This window comes from Lynx rufus, unplaced genomic scaffold (genome assembly GCF_022079265.1).
Source record: "Lynx rufus isolate CCGP_SWC_20201006 ecotype Redwood Valley unplaced genomic scaffold, mLynRuf1.p SCAF_24, whole genome shotgun sequence".
NCBI classification, from domain to species: Eukaryota; Metazoa; Chordata; class Mammalia; order Carnivora; family Felidae; genus Lynx; species Lynx rufus.
The window spans coordinates 17684512-17710636 of record NW_025814839.1 but is presented as its reverse complement, the minus strand read 5'-3'; the positions used below and the strand labels follow the sequence as shown (position 1 = coordinate 17710636).

Sequence of the window (26125 nt, the reverse complement as noted above, 5' to 3'; positions counted from 1 at the left end):
AATAAAGCCTATGCTGCTCTATAAAAAATATAGTAGCATTGGGGTGCCTGGGTGGCGCAGTCGGTTAAGCGTCCGACTTCAGCCAGGTCACGATCTCGCGGTCCATGAGTTCGAGCCCCGCGTCAGGCTCTGGGCTGATGGCTCAGAGCCTGGAGCCTGTTTCTGATTCTGTGTCTCCCTCTCTCTGCCCCTCCCCCGTTCATGCTCTGTCTCTCTCTGTCCCAAAAATAAATAAACGTTGAAAAAAAAAAATTTAAAAAATATAGTAGCATATGTAGTATATAAGAAACATATTCTCAGTATATAAGGGCTCCTTACTTGGATTCACTTTATGAGGAGTATAGTTAGCATCAAATTATATTAGCAGACTTATTGAATGGAGAAGGCTGTTTGGCCAGATGTTTATAATGTGAACTGTGGAGCTAGAATGCTTGGGTTTGAATTCTGGCTTCTCAACTGCTATAATCTTGAGAAAGTTACTTCTCTGTATCTGTTTTTTCAGCTGTTTTTTCAACTATAATGGTCACTATGTATAGAATTATTATGGGGTTAATTGAGATAATATAATTTTTTTTTTTTTTTTAAAGCATGCAAGAAAGAGAAAGCGGGAGGAGCGGGGGAGAGAGAGAGAGAGAGAGAGAGAGAGAGAGAAAGAGAAAAAATCTCAAGTAGGCTCCACATCTAGCACAGATTCCCTGACTCAGGGCTCAGTCTCACGACCGTGAGATCGTGACCTGAGCCGAAATCAAGAGTCAGATGCTTAACTGGCTGAGCCATCCAGGTGCTCCAACACATACAATACTTTTAAAACAGTGGCTGGCATATAGAGAAGTGCTCAATAAAATTGGCTGTTTTTTTTTTTTTTTTTTAATTTTTTTTTTTTCAACGTTTATTCATTTTTGGGACAGAGAGAGACAGAGCATGAACGGGGGAGGGGCAGAGAGAGAGGGAGACACAGAATCAGAAACAGGCTCCAGGCTCTGAGCCATCAGCCCAGAGCCCGACGCGGGGCTCGAACTCCCGGACTGCGAGATCGTGACCTGGCTGAAGTCGGACGCTTAACCGACTGCGCCACCCAGGCGCCCCTAAAATTGGCTGTTTAAAACATCCCTAACAACTGGTCACAGTTGGCCCATTAATATGAGGTTCTACTGATAGTGTTTTCTCTCCCTGTTCTTCCTGTCACTGTAAAAAAAAAAAAAAAAAAAAAAAAAAAAAAAAATTTAAAAAATGGCCTTGTTTTTTCTAACTAGCATGCCAAATCCTACCATTGCTTTTTGGTGCTGTAGAGTTAGCTGTTCATGTGGATGCTGTACCATTCAGGTTCTTTGCCAGTTATCAGAAAGTGTTAAATATATACAACTGAAAAATCCTCTTGGCTTCATGTTGGAAGAAACTACTTTGCAGTCTCAACCAGTTTGTGAATCTGTTTGCTCTTCCTTTGTCAATTCAGGAAAAGTTGAGGAAAGGACAGAGAAGGAATCCAGTTTTTTCGGGTAGAAGCAAAATTATTACACAAAGAATGAAATGTAAAAAGGATTTTTTAGGAATGACTTGATCATAAGAATGGCTTTTATATGATGGCCTCAAAGAGGTCAAAGAAGATTAAAACCACTTCCCTCTTGCTGTCACTTTTATATTATGTATCCTTGTTTTAAAGCAGTGTTACCTTTACAAAACCACCCTGATTTTATTTATTTTTAATGTTTATTTTTGAGAGAAAGAGGGAGGGAGGCACAGAATCCAAAGCAGGCTCCAGGCTCAGAGCTGTCAGCACAGAGCCCAATGCGGGATTCGAACCCACAAACTGAGATCATGACCTGAGCTGAAGTCGTATGCTAAACCAACTGAGCCGCCCAGGCGCCCCTTAGTTATTTATTTTTAAAGTAAATACATTGTGTGTGTGTTTTGAGAGAGTGAGAAAGAGAAGGAGAAAGGGAAGGGAGAGCGGTTTGGAGGAGTGAGAGAGGTAGAATTTGATAAAAGAGAATCAGTGTGGGTGGCTCAGTCGGTTGAGCGTCCGACTTTGGCTCAGGTCATGATCTCACAGTCTGTTAGTTTGAGCCCCACATCGGGCTCTGTGCTGATGGCTCAGAGCCTGGAGCCTGCTTCCTATTCTGTGTCTCCCTCTCTCTCTGCCCCTTCCCTGCTCATGCTCTGTCTCTCTCTGTCTCAAAAATAAATAAAAAACATTAAGAAAAAAAAAAATTAAAAAAAAAAAAAGAATCAGTGTTAAATCATGTGTACCTGCAAAGATACAGTAAAAGTTTAGTGGCCTAAAATACTAGAAAAGCTCTGACCATCTGGTTGGTAGAGAAAAGGCCAGTCTGGGTATAGGAAACAACATAAACAGTGGCAAGGAATTTGGAATGAACATAGAATGTCCTAGAGGGGAAGAGTAAGATCCTCATTTGGGGGAGACTTGGTTGTTCGAGAGGGAAGGGCCTTGTTTTGGGGAGACTTTGTTCTTGAGGGATGCCCTAGATCTTGACAGATACAATTATGGTACCTTGAGAGTTCATTGATAATTGTGTTGAGAATAGTGGTTAATGTTGTTTGGCTCACTCGGTTAAATGATTTGTTCTTAAGTCTCAAAATGCCTATAACTAAGCTTTTTGCTGCAGCAAAATTGCATACTACTTTTTTATTTTGGACTTTGAAAGGTTATAATCAATACTGGAAACTTAACAGATCTTTCAGTTGCAAGGGCTTATTCTACATGAAGGCAGGCAGGTAGTACTGTTGCATTTATGGTAAGAACTGGAATACAGATGTTTTAAATGGACATGAGTGTGCTTGAAACATTTAGTGGGTAGGTAAATAGAAGACCATGGTTAATTTTTTGTGTTTACCTAAATTGCATGTTTTTTTTAAATTAAAAATGTAGTTATTGAGCGTGTTTTCCTCCCTGTCAGAATTAGTATTCACTTGTTTGAAGATACTAGCTCAGTAACTCTCTTTTCTGATGTTATTTCCATTTTACAGATGAGAAACTTCGTGAACTTCCCAAACTGATACAAGTAAGTTTGGAGCCAAAATTAACATCCTGAACTGTCTGATTCCAGAACCTGTGATCATACCTAATCGTATGTAGTGGCACTATATTGTAGTGCCTCTCATTGAAACATAGTGTAAGGCCCTTGGGTTCTGAGTAGGAAAACGACCTTGCATAGGAAATCATAATCTGTATAGAACACATAGAAATGTAAGTAATTAGAGGCACCTGGGTGGCTTAGACTCAGGTCATGATCTCACAGTTTATGAGTTCGTCTCCGTGTGGGGCTCTGTGCTGACAGCTCAGAGCTTGGAGCCTGCTTCGAATTCTGTGTCTCCTCCTCTCTCTGCCCCTCCCCCACTCACACTCTGCTTGTCTCTCTCTCAAAAATAAATAGGCATTGAGGGGAAAAAAAGAGGAGTTGACCAGAAACAGTTGTGTTGTCAGTTGAATCCTAACTGGTAATTTTGTTTCTTAGGTAATTAAGGTCTAATTTTTAAGTGAACAAATGTTTAAAAATCAGTTGGCTAAACCAAATGGTGGTGATACTGGTGGCATGGAATGGAAAGATGGAAATCGAGCGTTTCAGGGAAAGTAATGGGAGTTGGTGTTTGGTTTTGTTATTGGAAATAGATTAAAATGTTTTCTAGCCTTGAAAACCTAGGCCTACCAAGATTTCCAGTGGAGTATGAAGAAAGAAGGAGTGGTGGAGGGAGGAGGAGGAGGCCAGTGATGGATTTTGTTTAGGATATGTAGACTTGGAGGTGCTATGGTGATAGTCCATAGGACACCCTGTATTTTGTGGTACTGTGCTAGTAGTAATAGCAATCAAGTAAAAGCAATCAAGAGATGCCAGAGCTCTCTGGTGGTAGCATAAACCTTAAAGAGAGGCTTATCATTTGTGTGGGGGAAGGACTAGATACTGTTGAATGTGGCCCTGGTCAGGTCTGCTTATGAATGGTTTCAGACTTTTAATGAATTGAAAAGATAAGTGCAGAGTATTTTTTTCAGTGCTCATTAGCATAAATACAGTTTTTGTTTTGTTTTGTTTTTTTTTTTTTTTAAAGATATTTGTGTTCCATTTAAGTCTTCTCAAATCTCGCCAGTGGTCTGTATACCACAGCATGGAAATACTGGTAATTGTAAATATAACCATATGCTATAGGATGTAGGATTTAGGTTAAAGACTGAAGATATAAATCAGTAGAAAAGAAAAAGGGTAAGCTCTTTCTAAAGTCTTATATATCTTTGCATTTTAGCATATTTAAATGTCCTGATTGAAAACAGTAGTACACAGATGTGGTGTTCAAGTCATAGGCCTGCTGTTTTACCAGAGAGCTGGATAAAACGCATTTGTCCTTCTGCCCCTTAAAGACATTAGTTCCTCTGACAAACTGTTTTCAGGTTGAAAAATGCAAGAAACTTATGAGTGGTGCTGATTAACATTAGATATGTTTACACGCTTGCTGGAAACTTGAGAATTTGAATTGCGTGGATTATTATTTTCATGTTGAATTGAATAGTATAAGTTTGTGATGTATAAACAATATGCTTGGAATACTCCATAATTTATGCAGAACAGGTTTATTTTTATTTTTTGAGAGAGAGAAAGCATAAGAGAGCTAAGGGGAGGGAGGGAGGGAGGGAGAGAGAGAAAGAGAGAGAGGGAGAGAGAGAGAAATTGAGGCTAGAGCTCACAAACTGGGAGATCATGACCTGAACTGAAGTCAGATGCTTAACCAACTGAGCCACCTAGGAGCCCCAGAATTGGTTTAGATTAGGCTATTTGAGAAGTTTTTCATCTTGTTTTAAAGGATATTTTACCAATATTTTAATATGTTTGGTATGAATAGAAGTAATCTAAGCGAATATACTTTTTTTTTAATCCCCATTTCCCCTTTTCCCCTTACTGGGTTAAGCAAAATGATAGCTTAAGAATTTTTAAAATTCAGAGTTTGGTTTTTTATCTTCAGTATGAACCCATGACTTGAGTTTTAGGAGTTGTTATTTTAGTGTAGTTATTTCAAAACAAAAAAGGAGAAATCTCTTTTGCTTAATAGCTAATTTCTTATTAGCCCTGATTTAACGTGGTACTTTTGCCCTCCTTTCCTGTAAAGCATGTTGATGAATTCTACTTTTTGACTTCAGCTGAAAAGGTTTTTTTTTTTTTTTTTTTTTTTCTCCCCTTGTATCTGTTTGGATGACAGTCACATGTTTCTCTCTGTTTACATAAGATAAATGTTAGTAGTTTAAAAGGGTAGGTCTTTTCCTGGGTTTCTGTTGAATTGTATGATATTAAAAGGATGGTCTTAAGAAGATGGTGTTCTGGTCAAGACAATTCTGGTCTTTTGGCTATTTAATAATTGAGAACTGCTTCGAAAGAGTAGGTATTTGAACATGCTGTTTTAAACAGAGCCTGTGTTGTAGTGTGTGGTTATTGGAAGTTATTTGGGTTTTTATTGGCTTGCTTTCAAAAATATGAGTAGCCCCCTACCTAATTGCCAGAATATACATTTTAAGTAGGCCAGTAGAAGAGTGGATTTTTTTCATTGCACATAGCCTATATTACTTGAATTTTGTCTCTCTTTTCTTGAATGTACCTATTGGCTAGCTGGAATTGGGCAGTTTTTAATTATGAATACAGCAGTTAAAAATTCAGATCTGTTTCTTCATTATTAAGTTGTATGCTTAAAAGGTGGACGTGCATTTTCATTCAGCTTTCTGGTACTTGTCCATTTTGATGCCCATTACCCTGTATAAAACTGGTGGACAAAACCAGAACTTTGGACAGTCTGTTTACAGACTGGGAGAGGAACATTAACATTCCTAAATATAATATTAATATACTAATAAACAATATGCAGATTGAGATATTGATAGCTATTTTTTTGAAGAGTTTATTTACATTTTTCCTAGAATTGGTGTTAAACATCTCAAGTACCTGGGCAAAACAGGATAATCATGCTCGTTTATACATGGGCACACTGTTGAGTTCCCATGGTAAACTGACCTTCATATTAAATTTTGTTTTTCAAGAAAAGAAACCTCTTATGCAGCTGTGAGGTGGGGGTAGCTTTGGTATAAAATGGGTGGGAGTTTGGAGAGTCTGTTTTTGTTTGTTGAGGGCAGGGTCCAGAGCAAAGCATATTAAGCAGTATAAATCTGCAGGTTTCAAAATGATGGGATGTGTTGAATTTTGCTTAGTTTTTTAGTTGCCTGGTTTTTTTTTTTTCCTTTTTTGTCTTTTTGGTTTTTGTTACCTATCTCATTTGATTAGTTTTCTTTTTCTATTGAGTACATAAGAAATAGCTCATAATTTAAATATTTAAACACTTTTTGAGTAGTGCCTGGGGACTCAGTCGGTTGAGCGTCCAACTTCGGCTCAGGTCATGATCTCACAGTTTGTGGGTTTGAGTCCCGCGTCAGGCTCTGTGCTGACAGCTTAGAGCCTGGACCCTGCTTCACATTCTGTGTCTCCATCTCTCTCTGCCCCTCCCCGGCTCACACTCTGTCTCTCTCTCTCTCTCTCTCTCTCTCTCTCTCTCTCTCAAAAATAAATAAACATTAAAAAACAAAAAAACCTTTTTGAGACCTTATTGTAAAATTGCTTATCTTCATAGGGATTGGTCATTTAGGTGTTTTGTCCTAAAAAAGGTAGTTAAAATTTTATTCTTTGAACAGTAGGAAGCAGGGACAGAGTCTGCAGTCTCATGTTAAGAGATAATCATATAATATGTTAAAGGGGAGAATTATAATTAGGAAAATTTAAATTTCCATGAGGAGCTATGAATTTCTGGAGTAGGAATGTTTTTCTTTCCCTTTTTATTTAAAAAATGTTTTTTAAATACAGGGCTTGATCCCATGACCCTGGGTTATGTATTGAAACAGAGCTTTTTTTTTTTTTTTTTTTTTTTTGGTGTGTTCAACATTGTCTTATGTGTTGCTGGTTCAAGAGGCTTATTACCAGTGAAAGACTCTTTGGTATAGAAATGTGATTATAAGATGAAGTTTAAGTTACAGTTTCTGGCAGATTACTGGGTTTTTGTTTTTCAAGAAGGTAGTTTTTTTTTTTGTTTTGTTTTGTTTTTTTTTGGTTAGGAAGTGATAATATTTTAGCTGCTTATCTGTGCTCTACAGCTGGCAGAGGAATGCATACTGATGATGAATTTGCATCTGGATCCCTGAAAATGCACAGACGTTACTTAGTGTTTCCAAGTAGAAAAGATAATGTAGAGTCCTCTTTCTCTCTCCCATCTTGTTTAGAGATATCACTGAAAGGAGGTCAGTGACTCAATTTTATATTTACTGTTTCTTCTTATCTTTTCCAAAGCATGGATCTAATTAATAAGTAGGGGAGAAAAGTCACACTGACGACATTCAACCATGTGAGAATATTTTAGCTGATACTAGAATTGCAGCTCCTTTAAGGGTGGGAACTTTGATTGGTTCATTGCTGCATTCCCAGTGCCTAGAATAGTGCCTATGATCCCCAAATACTTGTCAAATAAATGAACCTCCACCACAGTGAACTTGTCATGATAGGTGAATGCAGCCATGCTTTTTGAACTCTGTTTCTGTTTTTATTTATAGTTGACTTCAGCAGCAAAGGTTTTAGAAAACCTGAGGTTTGGACTTCTAGGAGTACCAAGCCATAGTAGTTTTACTCAGCTGGTAAATGCTTGGGTTTTGGTTAATGTTGATTAAATCATTTCCCCACAATGGGATAATTCCACCCACCATGCCACAGAATCCTAGTTCGGGAAGATCATATCATCCATCAGATACCTGAAAAGTTGTTAGGCATAAACAAGGAAACACAGACTGAAAAGGTTTTTGTCTAAAATAGTGGCAGTTGGAAAGCCACTTAAAATTTAACATCTGAATTATTTTATATTGCCTCCACACTCAAATTTTGCTATGAATCTTTTCTTAAAATGCAGTACATGTGCAAGAAAAGGCATTTCTTTCACATACAGTGAAAATAAAAGATTTCTTTGGGGTTCCTGGGTGTCTCCGCTGTTTGATTGTCTGACTTCGGCTCAGATCATGATCTTGTAGTTCATGAATTCAAGCCCTGCATTGGACTGTGCACTGATAGCTCAGAGCTTGGAGCCTGCTTCAGATTCTGGGTCTCCCTCTCTCTCTCTCTGTTCCTCCTCTACTTGTGCAAGCACACGTTCTTTCTCTCTCTCAAATAAACGTTGAAAAAAAAAAAGATTGCTTTAAAATTATTCATTGTTGCCTTTTTGAAGTTTCGAACTCTTGGGGCACGTGAATGGCTCAGTTGGTTAAGCGTTGGACTCTTGATTTCAGCTCAGGTCATGATCTCACAGTTTGTGGGTTTGAGCCCCACATCGGGCTCTGCACTGACAGTGAGGAGCCTGCTTGGGATTCTGTCTGTCCCTCTCTGCTTACACTCTCACTCTCTTAAAATAAATAAGTAAACTTAAAAAAAAAAGTTTTGAACTCTTAATTATCCTGTATTTGAAAGTGAGACAGGACTATGTAAAAAAAAAAAAAGCATCGTTCTTTTACAGTTAAGATATACACTAGCCAAAAAAAGTGCTGCTTTAGCCACCTGTGTCACACCCCCCAACATTTTAAGAGGCCTGGCCCTGAGTCTCTTTGTTTTTCCTCATAAATTTGGTTCAATCTGATTAGTTTTTGTAGTTTGAATTCTTTTATTATATATATGGTCCAAATTGATGTGCCTCTTTGCCCTGTTGAACCCTATGTGGTACTTCTTCAAATATTTTCAATATATATTCAGGGTCATCCAAACCTTACTGCTCTTACTCTCTGAGGTATACATGACTGTATCCTGGGATACCTGCTATCACTGAAAGGTAGCTTATGGCACCAGAGAGCTTCTTTCAGACCTCTACACCTCTACATGGCCTTTATCTGGCAAATAGTCCTAAGAGGAAGGGGAAGGGTTTTTTTTTGTTTTTGTTTTTTGTTTGTTTTTGTTGGCAGTGTCTCACAGTGACATACTTGCTTCCAACCAAGTAGTTGTTTGATTGTGGTTATTAGGAAGGAGAGTCATTGCTATTATTGAAGCAGACTGTCTGAACCTTTTTGTTGAATCTGCTGTTGTTTGGTCCATCTCTTGGAACTTTACACCTGTGGAAACTTTATACAAACACTTCTGTATTGACGGACTTCTCATGTTTGACAGAATAAATTATCAAGTAATTTAAAACCTGTCAAATGATTTTTATGGTAGATACAGTGATTTCCTTGAAGTAAATTTAGCACTTTGAATCAGTTTATTATTACCCCTAGACTTGACCTGTTGAATTTAATCCCTCCTGCCCCCTCCCCCCCCCCCCGCCCCCCACCTGCTGGATATACATCTGCTTGGGAGGCCACCTTTCTTTTATTTTTATTTTTATGTTTATGTTTATTTTTATTTTTATTTTTTTTTAAAGATTTTTAATTCTTAAGTAATCTTTTTTTTAATGTTTATTTTTGAGAGAGAGCGAAACAGAGACAGGGCATGAGTGGGGCTGGAGAGAGGCAGAGAGAGAGGGAGACACAGAATCTGAAGCAGGCTCCAGGCTCTGAGCTGTTAGCACAGAGCCCAACACGGGGCTCAAATCCACAAACTGGGAAATCTTGACCTGAGCCGAAGTTGGATGCTTAAGCGACTGAGCCATCCAGGTGCTCCAGTAATCTCTACCCCCATCGTGGGGCTTGAACTCATGATCTTGAGATCAAGTTGCATGCTTTTCTAACTGAACCAGCCAGGCGTCCCACCTTTCGTTTCTTAATGATATTGTCCTTTTTCCATTGACCACAGGCCTTAACATTTCATTTTGCGGTTACTGTTGACAACTTGCTCTGCCTCTTTTTTTTCCCCATTTCTTTCTTTTAAATTTTTTTTATTTAAAAAAAATTTTTTTTTTAACGTTTATTTGTTTTTGAGACAGAGAGAGACAGAGCATGAATAGGGGAGGGGCAGAGAGAGAGGGAGACACAGAATTGGAAGCAGGCTCCAGGCTCTGAGCCATCAGCCCAGAGCCCGACGTGGGGCTCGAACTCATGGACCGTGAGATCGTGACCTGAGCTGAAGTCGGACGCTTAACCGACTGAGCCACCCAGGCGCCCCTTTTTTTCCCCCATTTCTAATGAATTACTAAGCTCAGGCAATTAATGCTTTTACTCACTTTGATATATTCCTATGCATTTTTGCTACAGTTGAGATATTTGGCTGTTAGCAGTTCATATCTGAACTACTAGTCTGGGAATATCCTAAGTCAGTTTTCCCTTCCAGACCCTTCTACTTACTGCTTGCTGCTGTTAAATACCACCATTTTCATGTTACTATTTTCCTGCTGATTTGGTTCCACACCATTGAATTAAATCTGACTCCTTAGCCTGACATTGAAGGACCACAGTTGTGTCCTGCCTTTCTAGTCTTCTCTTCCTGAATACTTTCTTGATGTTCTGACCTATTCTCTGTTTCTCAGAAATGTCCTGATTACTTCTTACTGTGGTATTAATAGCCATGCTCTCTAGAATTGTGCCTGTCCCTTCTTTCTCTTTAGTTAAGTCGCATACAATCTGTAAAACCCAGTTGAAATTCTTCATCAGCTCTGAAGCCTCCCTGGGCTGTCCATCCTCTGAACTCTGAACACATGCATGTCATTGGACAGTTAACCTCATAGTACTCTGATAACTTCCTGAGTTACAATGAGCTGTGTCTCATTTTTTGTTTATAATAGTTTTTTTTTTTTTTTTACATTTATTTATTTTGAAAGAGTGAGTAAACACAGGCAGGGGTGGGGGGCGTGCAGAGAGAGAGAGGGAGAAAGAGAATTCCAAGCAGGCTCTGTGCCATCAGTGGAGGAGCCAGATGTGGGTCTCAAACTCAAACCTACAGAATATGACCTGAGCCAGAATCCAGAGTTGGATGCTTAACTGACTGAGCCACCCAGGTGCTCCTGTTTGTACTAGTTTTAAAGTGGAATAATGTCTCTTCACATACACTATTTCATCTGTTTTTGTTGTTTAAAAAAAATTTTTTTTTTAATGTTTATTTACTTTTGAGAGAGAGACAGAGTGTGAGTGGGGGAGGAGCAGAGAAAAGAGGGAGACAAAGAATCTGAAGCAGGCTCCAGGCTCTGAGCTGTCAGCACAGAGCCTGACACGGGGCTCGAACCCACGAACCGTGAGATCATGACCTGAGCTGAAGTCGGACACTTACTGACTGAGCCACCCAGATGCCTCTTGTTGTTGTTTTTAAGGACAAAGAGACCAAGCATCTCTCTCTTTCTCTCTTTTTTGTTAACGTTTATTTTTGAGAGAGAGCGTGTGTGCATGTGCAAGCAGGGAAGGGGCAGAGAGAGACGTGCACATGCGAGCAGGAAGGGACAGAGAGGGAAAGAATCCCAGGTAGTCTTCATGCTTATCATGGAGCCCAATGTGGGGCTTGATCCCACAACTTCGAGATCATGACCTGAGCCGATATCAAGAATTGGCTGTTTGAGTGACCTAGGCGCCCCAGTTATCTGTTGTTTTTAACAAATGATTATTTATTATCCTAAAGTAAAAAATCATGGATAATATAGTGTACCTACTGATGTAATTTAGAAGGAAAATATTTGTAATAATGTATTTCAGTATTCACGTGCTTAGCAAAAATTATACACTAGCATGGAAAGGTCCTGCAGATTTACAGACCCCCAACTTTTCTTCTGTATTATATCTTTTTAAACAACTTAACAAGATTAAACTTGATACTTAATATGGTTTGTGTCTCAAGTTGCAAATTATGAATAGCTTTATTTCTGATATAGTATGTGGTTAATATGGCTTCTAAGTTACAAAATTTATAAATTATGTAAAAAAATTTTTAGTGTTTATTTTTGAGAGAGAACAAGCGGGGAAGGGGCAGAGAGAGAGGGGAGACACAGAATCTGAAGCAGGTTCCAGGTTCTGAGCTGTCAGCACAGAGCCCCATGTGGGGCTCAAACCCGTGAACCGCAAGATCATGACCTGAGCCAAAGTCAGATGCTTAGCCAACTTAAGCTACCCCGGTGCCCTTAAGTTACAAAATTTAAATTAAAAGTTATTGGGAGACAAAAATTTTACTTGTAAAATGGTTAAAACACTTTATTATTGCATATTTAGCTTCCTTTTTATGGTTCTTATCAGTTAAAAGTTTTCTGGAAGTTATGGATATAATGTGCTATGTTGACTGACTCCTTAATTTTAGGATTTTAATATTTTATACAGTTTTGTTTATTTATATGATTTCATGTTGTGTAACAGCCAAAAGGTTGAGTTGTCTGCAAATACTGAGAAATCATTGCAAGGGAATCAGGTCGATTAAGTCTTTTATCTCTGTAAAGGTCAGGTTTGCCTGGTTGTGATAAAAATTCTTCGTGCCTAGACCATACCACCCCCTGCCACTTCTGTCCCAATTTTTTTCAGACACATAAAAAATCCTTTGGTAGAAGCCAGTTGTGTGTACAAAACACCTTAAATTACCAAGTCCAAGCCTAGATCTCCTGTGAGATCAGTTAAGCATCTGACTTCGGCTCAGGTTATGATCTCACAGTTTGTGAGTTTGAGCCCCACATCGGGCTCAGTGCTGCCAGCTCAGAGCCTGGAGCCTGCTTCACATTCTGTGTCTCCCTCTCTCTCTGCCCCTCCCCTGCTCATGCTCTGTCTCTATATCAAAAATAGACATTAAAAAAAGAAATAAAGTATTGGTTTATGTAGTAGCAAAAGTTTAGCTGAGAAGCCATCAGAAATGATAATTGATTGAGGAGAAACTCTTAAATAGGAGTATCTGTAGGTTCCTAGAAAGTTCTGTCTGTACAGTTCTGTAGTTTCTAAAGGCATGATGAGGCCTGACTGGGCTTATTTTGGGCAATTAAACATTCTAAAATCTATTGTTGACTAAATCAACATTATAACAATTAAAAAAATGTATTAATATGGCATTCCAACTTGTAGAGAAAAGTCTTGTGGGGAGATTTAAGTGGCTTAACTTGATTGGAAGGCTATTTGTAAAATTACTGGTTTTTCTTTTGCAGATTGTCTTGTGAAACCTTCTAATAGAGAAAGTTCTTGGGACAAACTTCACTTGGTAAGTTTATTGTATTGTTCTCCCCCCCCCCTTTTTCTGTTTTGAAGCAGCAAAGACTAATTTAAAGATTAATTTGTGTGTGTCGGGGCGCCCTGTCTGTCCATGTACATAATTATTTAGATGAGCTCTTATATGTTCACTTTAATGTTAAATCTCTAAATACGATTTTTTCACTAGAGTTCAAGGCAGATTATTTTTTCCATATATAATGTGCTGTAATACAGTATACTATACTTGGAAATTTGTATTTAAATTGAGATTAAATGAGTTGTAGCCCTACTAATGTTGTTTAGAATAGACAGTTCTTTTTTTTTCCAATATATGAAGTTTATTGTCAAATTGGTTTCCATACAACACCCAGTGCTCATCCCAAAAGGTGCCCTCCTCAATACCCATCGCCCACCCTCCCCTTCCTCCCACCCCCCATCAACCCTCAGTTCTCAGTTTTTAAGAGTCTCTTAGGGGCGCCTGGGTGGCGCAGTTGGTTAAGCGTCCGACTTCAGCCAGGTCACGATCTCGCAGTCCGTGAGTTCGAGCCCCGCGTCAGGCTCTGGGCTGATGGCTCAGAGCCTGGAGCCTGTTTCCGATTCTGTGTCTCCCTCTCTCTGCCCCTCCCCCGTTCATGCTCTGTCTCTCTCTGTCCCAAAAATAAATAAACGTTGAAAAAAAAAAAAAAAAAAAAGAGTCTCTTAGGCTTTGGCTCTCTTCCACTCTAACTTCTTTTTTTTTTTTTTTCCTTCCCCTCCCCCATGGATTTCTGTTAAGTTTCTCAGGATCCACATAAGAGTGAAAACATGGTATCAGTCTTTCTCTGTCTTATTTCACTTAGCATAACACTCTCCAGTTCCATCCATGTTGCTACAAAGGGCCAGATTTCATTCTTTCTCATTGCCACATAGTATTCCATTGTGTATATAAACCACAATTTTTTTATTCATTCATCAGTTGATGGACATTTAGGCTCTTTCCATAATTTGGCTATTGTTGAGAGTGCTGCTATAAACATTGGGGTACAAGTGCCCCTATGCATCAGTACTCCCGTATCCCTTGGGTAAATTCCTAGCAGTGCTATTGCTGGGTCATAGGGTAGGTCTTAGAATAGACAGTTCTTAACAACATGGAATTCTCTTAAATTGAAACCTTGATTCTTCTTTTGAGTTCTCTTAAATTGTTACATATCTATATAAAAATCAAGGCCTCATTACTAGACTTAGTGTTACAAATGTGATATTTAACTAGAAAAGAAGTTCTAAAAAATTGGTAATCCTGTCCCCAGCATGGTTATTAATGTCTGACCTGTTCTTTTCATAGATTTTGTGTGTGTCTGTGACTACTTCAGTCTTTAGTACTGCCTCCTGTTTCTGCCATTTGTTTAATTTAGGAAATCTAATTTTATTTAAAAAAATTTTTCAATTTATTTTTGAGAGAGAGACACACACACACACACACACACACACACACACACACACACACAGAGCATGAGTGAGGGAGGGGCAGGCAGAGAGGGAGACACAGAGACTAAAGCAGGCTCCAGGCTCTGAGCCCTCAGGACAGAGCCTAATGTGGGGCTTGAACTCTCGAACTGCAAGATCATGACCTCAGCTGAAGTCAGATGCTTAACTGACTGAGCCAGCCAGGGGCCCCAGGAAATTATAATCTAATTTTAAATTTTTTTTAATGTTTATTTATTTTTGAAACAGAGGAGACAGAGCATGAGTGGTGGAGGGGCAGAGAGAAAGAGGGAGACACAGAATCCGAAGCAGAAACCAAGCTGTCAGCACAGAGCCTGATGAGGGGCTTGAACTCACAGACCTTGCGATCATGACCTGAGCCAAAGTCAGCGCTCAACCGACTGAGCCACCCAGGCACCCCTATAATCTGATTTTATTGACAAGAGAAGTTGTCGCTTCTAGATCCACTTCAGTACAATACCTTGTTCTGCCACCTTCAGCTTGACATTGCCTCCAGAATAAGGATCAGTCTCCTTAGCATGGCATTTTAGGCTCTTGACAAGCAGCTTTTAAACATGTCTCCTGCAGGGGTGCATGGATGGCGCAGTCTATTGAGCACCCAACTCTTGGTTTCAGCTCAGGTCGTGATCTTGCAATTCATGAGTTTGAGCCCCACATTGGGCTCTGGGCTGACGGCATGAGCCTGCTTGGGATTCTGTGTCTCCTTCTCTCTGTCCCTCCCCCACTTCTGCATGCCTGCTCGCTCACGCGCGCGCGCTCTCTCTCTCTCTCTCTCTCAAAAATAAACTTAAAAAAAAAAAATTTAAACACATCTCCTGCAAATAGTCACCCATTTCCCCCATACAACTAGGATACCTTTTGCTGTAGCCATATTGACCTACTTTCCCTCGAGTACTCTCCAGTATGCCTTTTTTTTTTCCTTGTCTTGTCTTCGTCTCAGTCTCAGTCTTTGTTTCAGTCTTCGTCTCAGTCTTTGCTTGTGCCATTACTATTCTCTGTTTCAGTAGTTGAGAATCTGACCAGTTCAACTATTAAAAGCTCAGTTCTAAAATGCCTTCCTGAGTACTCAGACCAGAATCTATTTCTCTGCCTTTTACATCGTCATGGAGTTATATTTCTGCATCTCTTTTCACACTTTGCCTTTATTATCTGTTTGTTGCCCCCATAAGATTGTGAACACCTCAGGCAAGAACTGTGTTCATAAAAGAATTTTCAATTCACACAAGCATTTCCAGAGTCCTGGGATATAGGACTTCTCACTATAATTTGATTTTAAGTAGGATTTTCATTTTTGTTTTTCCTGTGTGTGTGTGTGTGTGTGTGTGTGTGTGTGTGTGCGCGCGCGCGCGCGCGAGAAGAGTAGATTTAGTTTAGGAATTTGAATTAATTTAGGAAATTAATAAATTTGTTTAGAAAAATAAATTTGTTTAGGATTTTGAATTAATTTAGGAAATTATCCTCTAATTTTAAATCTAATTTAGTAGGGATTAGTTATAATCTTGTTGATTCAGGGTATTGTTTTTTCCCTTCTTTTTGGATTTATATGCTATATATGATCTGTGACCTTATAGTCTGAATTGTTCAGTATCTTACTCGGTTGAGTTATTGTTTGCAAGTGTAAGTTTTAGTTATTGAGAAAGAAATTGGGTAATTTTTCCTTTGCAGGTGACTGAAAGATGAGATACTATGTTCAGTAGGGAGATTAAATATTTTACTTTTGTAATGATTTCTCAGAAGTCACATCTGTGAAGTGGTATTGATGATGGAGCCCAGAGAAGCCTGAAGATTCTAGCTGTCAAATTCTCATGCATATATTAAGAAAAGGGAGATCATTTGACTCTGATGATTAGAATAAGAATCTTTTCCTTCATTTGGCCCAGTCGGGGTCCATATTATAACTTATTAGACCTTTAATCCTAATGTATTACTTGACTCTGCAGTGTTTACTTTTTACATTACCATAATAATGTAAATATTTATTGATTTTTAATTTTAGAATCATTAACTTGAGATAAGGCACCTAAGACTTACATGGCAAAAACAATGAATTAAAGTGTTACATTCTATTTTTTAAAAAATGTTTATTGTGAGAGAGTTTGTGCGTGCACAAAAGGGGCAGAGAGAGAGAGAATCCCAAGCAGGCTCCATGCTGTCAGTGCAGAGCTTGATGCGGGGTTCGATCTTATGGGCAGTGAGATCATGACCTGAGCTGAAATCAAGAGTCGGATGCTTAACTAACTGAGCTACCCAGGTGCCTTAAGTGTTACATTCTTAAGAAACATGGTCTGGGTGTGAGGGAAAGATGTGAGATTATTAAATTAATTTTGATGTCAGGAAACATTATTTCAATTAGTATAGGGGCACCTGGGTGGCTCAGTTAAGCATCCAACTTTGGCTCAGGTTAGATCTTATGATTCATGAGTTTGAGCCCTGCATCAGGTTCTCTGCTGTCAGAGCAGAGCCCACTTCAGATCTATCTGCCCCCGCTTTCTCTCACAAAAAGAAATAAACATTTATTACTATAATATGGGCCCTAGATTGTAAGAGACTCAAGAGACTTGACTAGATTCAATATGTGATCCTAGACTGGATCCTCTATTAAGGGAAAAAATTAATGTGAAGGATATAATTGATTAAGTTGACCAAATTGGATATAGATTAAAGTACTTCATGTTCAACTTTCTAAATTACAAAACTGTGATTATATAAGAGATTATTTTTGTTCTTAGGACGTATATGCTTAAGTTGTAAGGAGTAAAGAGGCATGGTGTATGCAACTCTCTTCAAAAAAAAATTTTTTTTAATGTTTATTTATTTTTGAGAGAGACAGAGACAGAATGCGAGTGGGTTGGGGCAGAGAGAGGGAGGCACAGAATCTGAAGCAGGCTCCAGGCTCCAAGCTGTCAGCACAGAGCCTGACACGGGGCTCAAACTCACAAGCTGTGAGGTCATGACCTGAGCTGAAGTCGGACGCTTAACCAACTGAGCTACCCAGACACCCTGCAACTCTCTTTTAAATGGTTCAGAAATAATTAACTGTGTGTATATATGCATTCATATTTTGCTTACTAAGCCAGTTTGATTCCCACAGATAGGGAGATCCATTTTGGATTTATTGATCACCACAGAAACATCCAGTAATATTCCAAGAATTTGTTTTTGCATTTGCAGGTTAGTTTTAATCTTTATTATTTCATTCAAAGTTTATAACATTTTCTATGTTACTATCAACATTAGGAACATGACGAGCCTTTGCTACTTTTTTGCTCAAATAGGTTAGGACCATGAAGATTTTCACAAAGGCATTATGGAGTTTGGATTTGACTGGTGGGGACTGGCTGGTGATATTTAACTTGTTCTGGGCTGACTCTGTCAGGTCTGCCGTAGTAGTATGTAGTTACTTTAGTTAGGCTATGGCCAAGCAGGGGGAAATTTGCCAATTTCGTCCTCTTCTTTTTCCTTTTCTTTTTAAAGATCCAGGCATAAAAGAAAGAAAACCTTTCCAGACACGGAAGAAGGGACGGGGATTTCTCCTCCTAATCTGGGCCTCCTGTCATGGTAAGTAAAAACGAAATAACAAGAAAATTGGAATTGAACTCTATCCTGAAATTAAGTGAACACTAATAGTCCACGCATTTTTGTTACTCTAAATTGTTTCACTTTTCCATTCCTGAACTCTCTTCTTGTTACTTTTCTTTTATTGTTTACTTAGTAATAGAGTATTTTAGTGTATTAGAGCTGTTTATTTCTGTTTAATCCTGTGAATTAGATACTGGCTCTTTTCAGTCAGGTAATACATGGAGTCAAGACTAAAATTCATGGTTCTTGGATTCCATGTTTCTTAATCCTTTTATAGGAAGTAAGATGTAGTGAAAACCGTGTGTGTGTGTGTGTGTGTGTGTGTGTGTGTGTGTGTGTGTGTGTGTTTTGCATAGGAGAATTATGGTATGGTCATACACATATTCTTTTTGAATTCACCTTTCTGGAGAAAAGTAAATCCCTATGTTCCCTTTCTGTCTCTTTAAGGCAGTATTTTTATCCCAGAGAAGGTAAAGCAGCTTTGCATCCCCCATGCCTACATCTTTGACTAAAAAGAGTCTGTAGTGGACATTTCAGTGACTTGTGGACCATTTAGGGCCCGGCCCAGTCCACGGGGAGAAGATGGACCAATGAGCCGGCCACATTTCTATCAATCCTGAGAATATGTAAACAGTGCTTCAAGGCTTAAAAAAAGAAATGGTGCTCTGTAATATTGGCCTGCCTCTACTTTGTTATGTTTCCTAGATCCAAACTGTTTTTCATGCTGGTCTGGTACACAGAGAAGGAATTGAAAAGGCCGTGTTAATTTCAAGCTTCATTAGGGACCTGGGTGGAAAATGCTTTTAAAATTAAAAACAAACTGAAACACAACAGAAAAACTAGTTGTGCAGAAATGTCATACTAAAAGGAGAAAGGTAACTGCTTTCATCTTGAAGCTAGGCCAATTTTTTCTTAGTTTGCGGGTATAACAACTTTTTGATATATCCTATATCCAAACACAGATGAACTTTTAATATTGTTTCTCTAGAGTACATTTTATTTTATTGGTTTTCCCACAGAGTTTTTAATGAATTGAAAATGTGTTTGCATAATATTTATATGGTATGTATGTCAATGCTAATGAATAGCAAATGACAGTCTTATAAAAGCAGCTGTGTTCTGTACTGAGGGGTTGTCCTTTTTTGTATACCACCACATAGCTAGCAACAGTGTGGTCCTGATCCTGATGCTGTAGGGTCTCTGTTGGTGCCCTGCGGATAGTCTTCTGGTGTACTCTGGGGATGCTTTTGTGTGCTGTAGTTGGGGAGCAGTATGGCCATGTGTTTTTGTTTTTTTTTTTTAATTTCTCGTGAAGTAACATTGTAATAAGTTTTTACAAATACTAATTTATAATTCTACTACTGGTACCCATGGTTGTATTCCTAACTAGTTCATGTCCACATGTATATTTTATATAGTTAAAATTAAGGCATAATTAAATTTCTATTTTGCTTATTTCACTAAAGGAATTAAACATTTTCCCATGTTAATTCATTGGATTCCTGATGTTCATTTTATTAGCTATGTAACATTTTACAAGTTGCTGAACCATTGATTTAATTAATAATTGATCTATTGTTTTAGCATTTAGGTTGTTACATGCTTCATCCTTACTATTATTATTTTTTAATGTTTATTTTGGGGGAGAGAGAGAGAGAACATGAGGAGGGGAGGGGCAGAGAGAGAGAGGGAGAGTGAGAATCCCAAGCAGGCTCTGCACTGCCAGGGCAGAGCCCAGTGTGCGGCTCAGTCTCATGAACAGTGAGATCCTGATTTGAGCCAAAGTCAAGAATCAGATGCTTAACTGACTGAACCACCCGGGCACTCCTTCCCTTTTTTAAATGTATACCTCTGTGCTGATTTAAGTTAGCATCTGCTCTCTTATCCGAGTAAAGATTCTTAAAGGAAATTGAAGTCTTTCTTGGGAGGTTAAACATTAGAAAAATATGTTTTCATGTTTTATTATGGAAAATCTCAAGAGGATAGTACAGTGAACCCTCCTATACGCATCAGTCCACTGTAGTAATCATTAATTCGTGGCCATACTTGTTTCTTCTGACTCCCTCACTGTCAACTCTTTGGATTATTTTGAAACAAATCCCAAGCATTGTATCAGGAGAATTGTATTTTTTTAATGTTTATTATTTTATTTATTTATTTATTTATTTATTTATTTATTTATTTATTTATTTATTTATTTGAGAGAGAGCGCGAGCCTGAGGGGGGCAGAGAGAGAGGGAGACACAGAATCTGAAGCAGGCTCCAGGCTCTGAGCTGTCAGCACAGAGCCCTATGTGGGACTTGAACTCATGAACCATGAAATCATGTCCTGAGCTGAAGTCGGTTGCTTAATGGACTGAGCCACCCAGGCACCCCAAGAGAAATTGTATTTTTGATGACCTTCAATACCAGTCTTTTTTTTTTTTTATGTTCATTTTTTTACAGAGAGAGAGGGAGGGAGGGAGGGAGGGAGGGAGGGAGGTGGGGGGAGGGCAGAGGATCCGAAGCAGGCTCTGTGCTCACAGCCGTGAGCCAGCTGCAGGGCTTGAACCCATGAACTACAAGATCATGACCTGAGCCGAAACCAAGAATTGGACGCTCAACTGACTGAGCTACCTAGGCGCCCCTATCATCAGTTTTAAGAATAGTGACTAGAGGGGCACCTGGGTGGGTCAGTCAGTTAAGCTTCTGACTCTTGGTTTTGGCTCAAGGTATGATCTCACGGTTCATGAGTTTGAGCCCCATGTCTGGTTCTGTGCTTACAGTGCAGAGCCTGCTTGGGATTTTCTTACTCTCTCTCTCAAAAATAAACATTAAAGGAAAAAAAAAAAAGAGAACAGTGACTGGAGGGGTGCCTGTGTGGCTCAGTCAGTTAAATACCTGACTCTTGGTTTTGGCTCAGGTCATGATCTTGCAGTTGGTGAGATTGAGCCCTGTATTGGGCTCTGTTCTGAGTGTGAAGCGTGCTTGGGATTCTCTCTCTCCCTCTCTGCCCTTCCCCAACTTGTGCTCTGTCTCTCCTAAATAAATAAACTGGGGGGAGGAATAGTGACTGGAATTGACAATGAGATAATTCCTTTCATTTTTACCTTTTGTCAGGTATTCCTACATATATTTCACTCTTAGCAGCAGATAGTTTTTCTTGTTATCCTGGAATGCTGTATATGAATTTAATAGGCATTTTGACTTGTCATCAGTGTCTGCTCTCTGTGTTAAGTGTTTATCTGTAATGTTGACTTCCCTTTCAGGTGTCGATTTACCTCTCTTACCTGCATAAACCTGTAGCAAAAACTAGCCTGGAATTTTGGTGATTAATTACTTTTCAAGATTTTGTAGGTGGTCCCACTGACCTTATGGAACTGGTAGAAACTAAGAAGTGCCAGATTCCACAATTCCTGGTGTTCCTCAGTAATACTAGGAAATTGACCGTGTGGAATACATGCCCCCTAATAGTAAGAAATTACTACTTACAGCCTAGGAGAAATTTGTTTGCAAGCCTCTTATGAGGTCAAGACTTGTCAGTGTGTTTCTTTCTCCTTCCCTTTTGTCTCCTTACTGTATCAGTCATCTCAAATTTGACTTCCTTTTTTTTACCCATTACTCTTAAAAACTATAATAAATTAGGCAGTTAATTCAGCTTACAGTTAGCCAAATAATTTTTTAATACCGTTCTTCTAGAAGAATGTCAGTGAGTAGTTTGTCCTAATGTTAATTAAGTCTTTGGTGATTAAATGCATGTTTAGGTACAAGGGGAAAATCGGCTCTAAAGCCTTACAGGTAATGTGAATTGAGACAGTCTTTTTAAAAAGAGCAATTATTTTATTTGACTATGAAAAATTATTACTTCATACTCTTATCTTGCTGACTTAATTCTCTGTCCTCTTATGTTTAAAATCATTCATTCCATTTTCAGTTTTCAGTAGCTACTTTGGTTATATACATTGGCATGGATCAGCACCCAAGTGAATGTGCCAGCAAGAATGGATTTGTAATGGCTTCTCAGTTTGGTTTGGTTTTTAGCTTGCTACTTTAATTCTGTGCTATTTAAAGGTCAGTAAAAAACAGGGTCTGGTAATCACTGGAAGAAATGAGTACCCTTGTAAAATGATCTTGAAGAGAATAAAAATTTAGGCCTATATATTTGTGTGAGTTAAAAAAGTTAATGTGGTACTGAGGAGGCATGTTTAAAGTGTACTTTTATGTAATAATTTTTAAAAGCATTGCTCCCTCATAGCATTTCCTACATATCGCCTGTTGGTTTATGAGAGAAATCTTCCTAAATTCAGGATTCCTCATAACTTTTCTCTTAGTTCTAAGTGTAAATAATACTCAGTGTTCTTTTAGTCAAGAGCTACCTTTTAAGAATGGAACTAGAACTGGCTAAAAGAAAAAAAAAGGTAAGACTTACAGAAAAATAAGTTCCTTTCAAGTATGACTTATTATTCCTTCACCTAGTCATTGACCTCGGAGGAAATGACTGAAGAGGAATAAAATGGAACAGATTGACACAGAACTCTTTGTCTAACAAGTTTTTTGGTGTATATATAGGGGTGGAGTCATGTTACAAACCTTTGTATACCCTAAGTAATTATATTTTTAGAGACTCTAAGCTACATGGTAGCTTAAACCTTACTAAACCTTACTAAAATATACCATCTTCATTAAGCCTTTCTTTGCTATAAGAAACTGAATAGAGGGGTGCCTAGGTGGCTCAGTTGGTTAAGCATCGGACTTCAGCTCAGGTCATGATCTCACAGTTCTGCTTGGGGCTCTGTGCTGAGAACTTGGAGCCTGCTTTGGATCCCACCCCCGGTCTCTGCCTCTCCCCCTGCTCATGTACATGTACACACACACACACTCTCTCTCTCTCTCTTTAAATAAATATGCTTAAAAGTTAAAAAAAGAAAAACCCAGCTTAATGTTAACATAAACATTTTTGATGAAAAATAACTTTTTTTGTCCTCTAGAAATAGCGTAAAGAGTGGCATTATTTTTACAATTTTTACAACTCTCTTTAATGTTTGGCTTAGTGTATGGTTACATCTTCATATCTACTTCTGCATTTAATTTGTTAAAATATGTTGTTGGAAAAAAATGTGTTGAAATATATATGAAGTAAATCCAGCCTCACACAAATATGTAGTTAGAAGAATATTTTAATAGTTTTTCTGTCTGGAAAATATTGTGTGTATTCTTCTGTTATATTATACCAAAACTTGACATATAATACTTCTTTAAAGATAAGGGGTACCTGGGTGGCTCAGTCGGTTAAGTGACTGACTCTTGATTTCAGCTCGGGTCATGATCTCATGATTGAGCCCCTCGTCAGGCTCTGTGCTGACAGCATGGAGCCTGCTTGGGATTTTCTCTCGCTCTTTCTCTCTGCCCCTCCCTGTTCTCTCTTTCAAAAAGGAATAAATCTAAAAAAAAAAAAAAAAAAAAAAAGCTTATAATTGGTTGCTATGTGGAATCTGAAACCATATCAGTGAACTTTTTGTATTCTGTTACACTTAAAACCATTGGTCTGGGGCACCTGGGTGGCTCAGTCAGTTGAGCATCTGACTTTGACTCAGGTCATGATCTCATGATTCATGAGTTCTATTAGCCCTGCATTGGGCTCTTTGCTGTCAGTACGGAGCCTGCTTTGGATCCTCTGTGTTCCTCTTTCTCTGTGCCTCCCCCACTCATTCTCTCTCTCTCTCTCTCTCTCTCTCAAAGATAGATAAACATTAAAAAAAATTGGTCTGTCTTGCACTTATTTTTTGATGTTTTATTTATTTATAAAATGGTAATATTTAATGAAAAAACTGGTTCAGCTTTTAACTGAAACAGTTGCACAGATGCTTTACATCAGGACAGCCATAATACATCAGTATGTGGCAGAAGTATTTGATGTTATTTCCTGTATAAAAAAGACTTATTTGAAGGGTCAAGATTTAATAAAATGTTACCATTCCCTCCCCCCCCCCCCCGCTTTATCAAGGATATTCTAAGTGAAATTGATGTCACTACTTTGATTATACTAAGATGCCATTAGTTTTATCTACTAATTCTTTTTGTATTGTTAGTAAAAATGTTAATACAGTGGATAAAGGCAGGTAATGTTTTAATATTATTGTGAAGGTGGTTTTGACCTCATAGAGCCCCTGATAGGGTCTCAGAATCTACAGACCTAACTTTGAGAGCCTCACTAGTAGTGTTATTGTCATATGATTAAGATTGCTAATTAGGTAAAACCTTCAGTGTTATTTATAGGTAGGATTTTTTTTTCCTCTTTGAGAATAAAGAATTGTTGGAATTGGGTTAAGAAGCACATGCAGAACTGTCTCCTAACTGATGGTTATAATACTTAGTGCTGTCAGAAGAACATGATATGGCTTTTGCTCTTGTAAAATGTGCTGTATATGTAGATTTTATAATAACTTGTAGTTGGGGAAAAACTGAGAGCTTTCCCCCTACAGTCAGGAACAAGACAGAGATGTCCACTCGCCACTGTCACTCAACATAGTATTGGAAGTCTTAGCCTCAGCAATCAGACAACACAAAGAAATAAAAGGCAACTAGATTGGCCAGGAGGAGGTCAAACTTGCACTCTTCGCAGATGACATGATACTCTATATGGAAAACCCAAAAGATTCCACCAAAAAACTGCTAGAACTGATCTATGAATTCAGCAAAGTCGCAGGATATAAAATCAATGCACAGAAATCAGTTGCATTCCTATACGTCAGTAATGAAGCAACAGAAAGAGAAATCAAGGAATCGATCCCATTTACAATTGCATCAAAAACCATAAAATATCTAGGAATAAATCTAACCAAAGAGGTGAAAAATCTATACACTAAAACCTGTAGAAAGCTTATGAAAGAAGTTGAAGAAGACACACAAAAAAAATGGGAAAAGATTCCATGCTCCTGGATAGGAAGAACAAGTATTGTTAAAATGTCAATACTACCCAAAGCAATCTACATACTCAATGCAATACCTATCAAAGCAACACCAGCATTCTTCACAGAGCTAGAACAAACCTAAAATTTGTATGGAACCAGAAAAGACTCCAAATAGCCAAAGCAATCTGGAAAAAGAAAACCAAAGCCGGAGGCATCACAATACTGGACTTCAAGCTGTATTACAAAGCCGTAATCATTAAGACAGTATGGTACCGGCACAAGAACAGACATTCAGATCAATGGAACGGAAGAGAGAACCCAGAAATGGACCCACAAACGTTTGGCCAACTAATCTTTGACAAAGCAGGAAAGAATATCCAATGGAATAAAGACAGTCTCTTCAGCAAGTGGTGCTGGGAAAACTGGACAGCGACATGCAGAAGAATGACCCTGGACCACTTTCTTACACCATACACAAAAATAAACTCAAAATGGATGAAAGACCTCAATGTATGACAGGAAGCCATCAAAATCCTTGAGGAGAAAGCAGGCAAAAACCTCTTTGATCTTGGCCGCAGCAACTTCTTACTCAACACGTCTCTGGAGGCAAGGGAAACAAAAGCAAAAATGAGCTACTGGGACCTCATCAAAATAAAAAGCTTCTGCACAGTGAAGGAAACAATCAGCAAAACTAAAAGGCAACCGACAGAATGGGAGAAGATATTTGCAAACGACATATCAGATAAAGGGTTGGTATCCAAAATCTATATAGAGAACTTATCAAACTCAACACCCAATAAACAAATAACCCAGTGAAGAAATGGGCAAAAGACATGAATAGACACTTCTCCAAGGAAGACATCCAGATGGCCAACTGACACATGAAAAAATGCTCAACATCACTCATCATCAGGGAAATACAAATCAAAACCACGTTGAGATACTACCTCACACCTGTCAGAATGGCTAACATGAACAACTCAGGCAACAACAGATGTTGGCAAGGATGTGGAGATCTCTTTTGCCCTGCTGGTGGGAATGCATACTGGTGCAGCCACTCTGGAAAACAGTATAGAGGTTCCTCAAAAAG

General features: G+C 38.6%; 1 protein-coding gene across 8 annotated transcripts in view; it reads left to right on the top strand.

Moving 5' to 3' along the window:
- The window catches only part of MTMR3 (myotubularin related protein 3), a 151086-nt gene that overhangs the window by 75050 nt on the left and 49911 nt on the right, over positions 1-26125 (top strand). For 6 of the 8 annotated variants that reach the window (XM_047088016.1, XM_047088010.1, XM_047088017.1 and 3 more), the window contains exons 2-4: positions 2986-3020; positions 13042-13094; positions 18041-18124. In XM_047088016.1, coding sequence (XP_046943972.1) covers positions 18122-18124 — 3 coding nt within the window. In that variant the 5' untranslated portion in view covers positions 2986-3020; positions 13042-13094; positions 18041-18121. Of the gene's footprint in view, positions 1-2985; positions 3021-13041; positions 13095-17657; positions 17738-18040; positions 18125-26125 lie in introns of all 8 variants that reach the window. The other 2 variants (XM_047088014.1, XM_047088013.1) reach the window with 2 other exon arrangements.